Here is a 7,033-nt window from a genome sequence, read left to right as displayed (position 1 = left end):
CAAAACCCGAGTAGAAAAAATCAATTCTAACAAATGTAGTATATTTGTCACCATTTTTATTTACAAACTTGTTAGTATCCCATTTATTTGAGCCACTAGTATTAACTTATTTCAACTACATTTTCTCAATCAAGAAAATTATTTAAATCTTTGTGAATAACTTTTTTTGAAAACAATTTCAGAAGTAAATTATTAATTGAAAAATAGTCAGACAGAACCGTAACAGAAGCTTTTTAAACACTGATATTAAAGATTGGAGCTTGTCAGAAAAGAAAAGAACAAACAAAGAAAAGTAAAATCTGGATTGACGATATAATTTCCTCCTCAATGAATAATGAACAGTGAACATTCCCATAGTCCCAGTTAACTCTCAGCAATGGCTCTCAGTTTCCAACTGTCTATGCCTTAGAAAATAGAAAGAAAAACTTCGGATTCTCTTCACTCTACTTTATCACCTACTACTACAATCTCTAGGGTTTTGCTTCTTCCAATTTCCTTCAAATGGAGATTCGTTTCATGGTTTTTGTACTGACGGCGGCTTTGATGCTTTCCGTTGAGCTAGCCGCCGGCGGGACCTTCTCGTCGAGGTTGATTCACGGGTACTCAGACGAAGCGATGTCGTTTTGGGCATCTAAAGGGAAGAGCGTGACGTGTCCGAAGCGCGAAAGTGTGGAGCACATGAGGTTGCTTCTTAGCAATGATTTGAAGCGCCAGAGACTAAAGCTTGGCTTGCAGAAACAGCTCTTGTTTCCTTCTGAAGGAAGCAAAACTCATTTCTACGGCAACGACTTGAGTTGGTTAGTACTACTACCACTACTGAAAATATATACTATTTCAGAAAGTATCTCTGGTTAATACTATCAGTTTACGAGATTTGTTAAAATTGAAGCTTAAGATGCACTTTTAAAATAATGAGGCTTAAAATGCGCAATGTTGTAACGGATTTTGATTTTTTTTTCTTTGGTATTTCCTGTTGCATCTATGGAGTCAATTGTTTTGCGTTATGAATTATACGTATACTGAACTCAAGTTCATATATATATTTTTTTTGTGTGTGTGTATCTTTTAGCTGGTTAAATCGGAGCTTTTTTACTCATAATCTGTAAGAGTGTAAAGTTCTGATTAATTTCTGTTTTAACTTTTTGCTTTATAAGAGTTAGTGTTATAGTCTCAAGGAGTCATTTTAGTGCTTAAGAGCACAATTCGAATGCAATTCACGATATCGGATCAAAGTGACCTCATAGCTGAACGCAAATCATGGAATGTTTTTTTCCAACTGAGCAATTAGTTGTGGGCCTTTTGGAAGTTTTTATATCCTGGTATTGTTGCCACCGTGAATGAATACTCTTCTTGATTGCCTGTGGTAGCAGTATTGAAATGAGACAAGTTGGTCATCTGTTTCTTCTTCAAGCCTCAGTCTTTTTCATAAGGTCAAGCTTTTTAGTCATTCGGCCTTAGAAATCTTAAGAGATTTCCTTCCCCTTTTATTGTTGTAGTTGGCTCTTATTTCAGGAGTCTTAAAAATTCACAGCCACTATATGATGGAATGAGAAAAAGCTACGTGGAAAATAAATCGCTAAGTTCTCTATAATATTAGCATATACATGCTCAACCAAAAACCCAAAAACCTTGACAATTCAAATATAGGTAATTATATCAGCCAAAAGGAAAAAAGGAAGCAAGATGAAAAGCGGAAGTACTGTATATAGGATGAAACTTTTTGTCGTGATCAAATTAAATCTCTTGATTGTTCCGGATTACTATCATGCAGGCTACATTATGCGTGGATTGACATAGGGACGCCAAATGCATCATTTCTTGTCGCCTTGGATGCTGGAAGCGATCTGCTTTGGGTCCCTTGTGATTGTGTACAATGTGCTCCATTGTCTTCAAGCTACTACTCAATGTTGGTATGGTGCCCCAACTAAATTCTGCATTTGACTGTTTATCCTTCCTGGTAATATTCGACCTTTCTTTTATTTCAAAATATAAGCTCTAGTTCTGAAACTACTGTCAATGCAATTCCACAGAGGTCATATTCACTTATAGTGGGACCACTAAATATTATAACGTCCTCAATTTAATTTGATGTAGTTACTCTAAAGAAAGATTTTATGAACATATAACCGTCTTACAACATCATTTGACACCCTGCAATTTTTCTGTCCAAGTTAAAATTGCTCATGCAATTGATGCTTTGTGCAACCTCAAAGTCCAAGCTGTTGCGGTAACTTCTAAGTTACTGCTATACCCTGATATATTATCTTTGAAACCTCAACTTTTTCATTCTAAGAGATATGTTTCTTTTAAATATATGCCAACTAGTAAAAAGTTTAACAATTTTGGATTTTGTTGTATTTCACAGCTTCTATTGTTCCACTGTTAACCTTTTTATGTTTGAGTAAAACAGTTTTACTTTAAGATAAGGAGGACTCATGGTGTAGTAATTTATTCCCTGTATTTCACAATCTTATACCAATCAGGGCATGTACTTCGTTGGCTGGTTCATCTCGTGCTGAACAAGTAGAAGCGTCATTTTCACTTTTTCTTGGGTATCTTTTCGTTATAAAAAAAAATTCCTGGGTATCTTTTGAAACTCAATCTCAGGAATGCACTGGAACATTTTGTTGAAGTAACATATGCATTTTTTTATTATCATTTCGTTGTATTCTTTTTTTCTGGGGTGAATGGTTCAAAGTTTAAGTTCCCTTTATGACTTCTCCCTTTTTCTTCTTTATGAAATGAATATTTCTTCTTGAATATTTCGTCTTCTATCATGTCTTGATTTCCTTAATACAGTTGAACTAATTAACGTCTTATCAATGAAGCATTTAGAAGTGACAGTGTATCTCTCTTGGGAACATTTTTAGCAGTTAATTCTCCAATGATTGATTGGCAGGTGCTCCCTTGTATTTGGGGCATCTATTATGCAGGATAAAGATCTGAACGAGTATAGCCCAACACGATCAAGCACAAGCAAGCATCTATCTTGCAGCAATCGATTATGTGAACTGGGTCCTAACTGCCAGAGTCCAAAGGAACGATGCCCTTACACTGTTAACTATTATTCTGAAAATACATCAAGTTCGGGTTTTCTTTTTGAGGACCAATTGCATATGACTTCAGTTGGTGGACATGAACATCAAGGTTCTGTGCTAGCTCCTATCATTATAGGGTATGCTTATTTAATTTTTATTTTCCCAGTTCTGTATTCTTGCAAGTAACACCAGCTTAATAGATTTGTGACAAAAGAAGAGCTGAAAAGACCTATCTTATGAGTTCCTTATGAGTGAGTTTGTAGGTGCCTTAGGAAAGTGTAGCAAGGGATTTTCCACAGAGAAGATTTGGCCCTTCAACCTTGAAACTTTCTGAGCTAACTGTATAATTTTGGCTACTTGATTAGTGGTCTAGCTGCTAGCTGTCAAGTTAGCGTATTTACCTGTTGGTTGATGAATATGCGTTCTTTTTTCTATTAACTAATTGCAGGTGTGGTAGCAAACAAAGTGGCAGTTATTTGAATGGAGCTGCTCCAGATGGGGTGATGGGATTAGGACCAGGAGAAATTTCTGTTCCAAGTTTGCTGGCGAAGTCTGGATTTGTTCCACATTCATTCTCATTATGTTTTGACAAGAGCAATTCTGGCACAATTTTCTTTGGTGATCAAGGGCCTGAAAATCAAAGACTAAGTTCATTTGTATCTTTGGATGGAAACTAGTATGTATCTCCTCTATCCTTTTGTGCTATGTTTAGCTTGACAGCCAAACAACTTTTGCACAGTTATCTTATGTTCCTTATTGTAATTTGTACCAGCAATACCTATATTGTTGAAGTCCAACGTTACTGTTTGGGGGGTACCTGTCTAAAGCAAAATGGATTTCAAGCCTTAGTTGATAGTGGGTCTTCCTTCACTTATCTCCCTTCCGAAATCTTTACAAAAGTAGTAACTGAGGTACAAGTGTCATTTTTCTCTTGCCCTTGTTTCCTGTTTCCTCTCTTGGTTTCACAAGTTACTATTCTGCTTAGTTTTAGAACACACAATCAGTTTTTTGTTGTACCTGAGTTATTTCCCGTTTCTTCTCTTCTAGTTTGAAGAGCAAATAAATGCTACAAGGTTAGCTACAGAAGATTTTCCTTACTGCTACAAGGCTAGGTAAAGTCTGCTTTCCGTAAGATGCTGGTTTTAGTTTTATCTACTTGTAGGTAGGTTATATCCTTCTCTTTTTATGCAGTTCACGAGGTTTACCAAACATTCCTAGCATGAAACTTGTGTTAGCTGCTAACCAGAGCTTTGTAATTCAGAACCCCGTGTTTACCATCTCCAGTGGTCAGGTTAGTATTGGATTTTCTTTGCTTTGCCATCGGCCTGCAAATCAATCTTCAGGTTAGTGCACTCGAAAGGCAGAAACCAAATTTGGCCTTGATCCGGATTTACCAGAACTGCTGTCATGGAATTAATACTATTAAACTACTTTTTTACCCTTATCTGTCAATTTTAAGTACTTTTTTCCTTTTGCGGTTGGTGTCAAACTGGAACGAGTTAATTTTAGAGCGTTAATAGTTGTTTGATACCAGATACTGTTAATATTAATTTAGCATGTGAAAATTTCTATTAAGTTCTAAGCAATTGTGGAATTGAATCCAGATCTTCACCAAGTAACTTTTGGTAGAGATGCTTGAAGCATATTACTTGAGGATAATGAGTCACTGCAAGAAAGGATCCACAGTTTTGTTATGAGTGTTCAGTGATGGTGAACAGATAGGAAATGGGGCTAATTGGTACCATGACAGCCCAAAATTAAAGAAAGTTTCTGCTGGAACTGCGGAAATTTGTGATCGTGTAAATTAGCTTTATAAAATTGCAATAGCTTTCCTATAGAACTCCAATCCGTCTGTAGCCATTCTGCTTGTTAGTTCTCATCATATCTCCTTTTGAAATTAGTTCTAAAAATTTCTATTAGTGTTGTCATAGTGACTACTGGCTACAAGGTCATTTTGGTTCTGTAAATAGTTTCCATTCACTAGTTATTGCAGTTGCTGTATGTTGTTCTGTGAACTTCTATGTTCAGGAGCGAATGCTCTCTACATGCAAAGTGAAATGATGGCTAAATGCCCCTGTACTTAGTTTACAATGGTTTTAATTTTACTGCTGTCAACATATATGTTACCCTGCTGCCTTTGCATGCTTAAACAAGACATTTCCAATTCCTTTATTATAAAACAGGTATGATTTCTCAATAGGTTTCCCATTGTGTGACCAATTTCCTCGGAAACTGATTTGAAAGTTCATTGTGCCCTCTCTTGTGTTCTGTAGCCTTGATAGTGATGGGTTCTCACAGAAGGTATTTTGTGCAGGGCGATAACTTTTATTGTGTAGGTATCCTACCTATTGAGGGAATGATTGGTATTATTGGACGTAAGTGGATTATATGATTTTGAACTCATTTTAAGGTGCACATTCATGCATGTTGAAGGTTTGGATGGTCTATGCAATTACATTTGAGTTATGCTGTGCAGAAAACCTTATGCAGGGATATCGAATGGTGTTTGATTGGGAAAACATGAAGTTGGGTTGGTCTTACTCCAAGTGTAAGCTCATTTTGCATATTTGGATTAATTTTTGAAAGTAGTTTTGTTTTTTTGCTGTATTGAAAGGGAAAGGATGAAAGAGTTTACTGCCCCCAACCCCCCCACCCAAAAAAAAAGAAAAGAAAAGAAAACACCAAAAAGAAAAGAAAAAAGGAAGGTAGATGAAAGAGCCTTATCAAAAGAAGGAAAACGTAGATGAAAGAGGAGTTTTGGGATATGTGCGAGATAATTAGATTTGATTGGATTTCCTTGATGATTCTGTTTAGAATTTAAGATTGAACACATGGTATTGTTTATGTATATGATCCTGAAGTTGGCACTTGTTTTTGCTATTTCAGCAAATTTATGGTGGAACACCTTTTACGCATTTCAACTTCAGGCTAATCTTACTTGAACTTTTGTGAAGTTGGCACCTATTAGATTTTCACTAAATATATACCTTCTATTTCCTGGTCGATTGAGTTATTGGTTGGCATATTAACCACGATAATCATAAAAATCATAGTGTAGTAGTAATAATTAGCATAATAACCATAACGGTGAGTAGTTGCCTCATGGTCTGGAATAGTTTTCCTACAAGCGAGTCTTGAAAGGAGAATAAAAAATAAAAATAGAAGTCACTTCTGAGAAGTATTTGTATCATGCAATCACTCAATTGAAGTAGGTTCTCTCTCCCCCTATCCCTGCGCTATCTCTTCTTCACAAATCCATCTTTTGAATCGCAGGTCAAGACATAGGCGGGAGTGCAAAGGTACCACCAACACCACCTCCGAGTGGTTTAGCATCAAATCCATTGCCAACAAATGAGCAACAAAGAAACCCTGGTGGACATGCAGTTGCACCTGCCATTGCCGGTAAAGCTACCCTTAAACCATCTGCAGCATCGCTTCATGCTGTTTCATGCCGGCATTGCGCTATGAGTTATCTTCTACTTTCGTTGGTTCTATGGTTACCTTATCTGATATAACATTTGTAATTATGTACGTGTATGTAAATTCCCATTTCTTCAGTCAGATCCTTCTCGCACAAATCATGTATTCTAGTCAATTAATTTCATTGATTTTGGGTCTTTCCTGAGCTATTACTCTTTCTAGGTCATTTTGGTATCATTTTATTCGTTGGGATTCAGTGATGATTGAGGCATGATACTTAGGCAGGACAGTGTGGAACATAAAGTTGTGATTTTAGTTGCTAGAATTCACGACCCGATCTTTTATTGATCAAATCGATAAGTAGCAGGGATTTGAGTCTATCATTCCCAACTAGTTCCTTTTTCTAGGAATGCACCTCTTACTCAAGTTACACGAGAGGGAGGACTGAGAAGATCATTCATGATTTGGATGGTTCCGGTTCCGTTGAATTGAAATATGATGTGAAATGTTGCATATACAGAATTTTGGACCTTACATTTGTCAAGTGAAGTGCTGCTTCTTTCTGTCAAAGACTA

General features: G+C 36.5%; 1 protein-coding gene across 2 annotated transcripts; it reads left to right on the top strand.

The window, feature by feature from the left end:
• The first annotated feature begins 265 nt into the window (after positions 1–265).
• LOC107777501 (aspartic proteinase-like protein 1) lies at positions 266–6,665 on the top strand. 2 transcript variants are annotated; one of them, XM_016597536.2, is made up of 10 exons: positions 266–797; positions 1,772–1,910; positions 2,934–3,175; positions 3,487–3,714; positions 3,811–3,949; positions 4,086–4,150; positions 4,230–4,329; positions 5,353–5,413; positions 5,515–5,586; positions 6,312–6,665. In XM_016597536.2, exons 1-10 carry the CDS (start codon positions 502–504, stop codon positions 6,551–6,553), a joined length of 1,584 nt encoding a protein of 527 aa, XP_016453022.2. In that variant the 5' UTR covers positions 266–501; the 3' UTR covers positions 6,554–6,665. The 2 variants fall into 2 exon arrangements, with proteins under 2 accessions (XP_016453022.2, XP_016453023.2); XM_016597537.2 differs by having other exon boundaries at positions 276–797; positions 2,900–3,175.
• The last annotated feature ends 368 nt before the right edge of the window (positions 6,666–7,033 follow it).

The sequence above is a fragment of the Nicotiana tabacum genome, chromosome 12, assembly GCF_000715075.1.
Source record: "Nicotiana tabacum cultivar K326 chromosome 12, ASM71507v2, whole genome shotgun sequence".
Classification (NCBI taxonomy): Eukaryota; Viridiplantae; Streptophyta; class Magnoliopsida; order Solanales; family Solanaceae; genus Nicotiana; species Nicotiana tabacum.
Note: the sequence above shows the minus strand (reverse complement) of the source record. Positions and strands in the feature narration are given on the sequence as shown.

Bases quoted from the DNA above. Each gene is read 5' to 3' on its own strand.
- LOC107777501 (XM_016597536.2), top strand. From the start codon at position 502: ATGGAGATTCGTTTCATGGTTTTTGTACTGACGGCGGCTTTGATGCTT. The intron at 5,414-5,514 runs GTAAGTGGATTA...TATGCTGTGCAG, and splicing joins AATGATTGGTATTATTGGAC to AAAACCTTATGCAGGGATAT. The intron at 5,587-6,311 runs GTAAGCTCATTT...TTTGAATCGCAG, and splicing joins GGGTTGGTCTTACTCCAAGT to GTCAAGACATAGGCGGGAGT.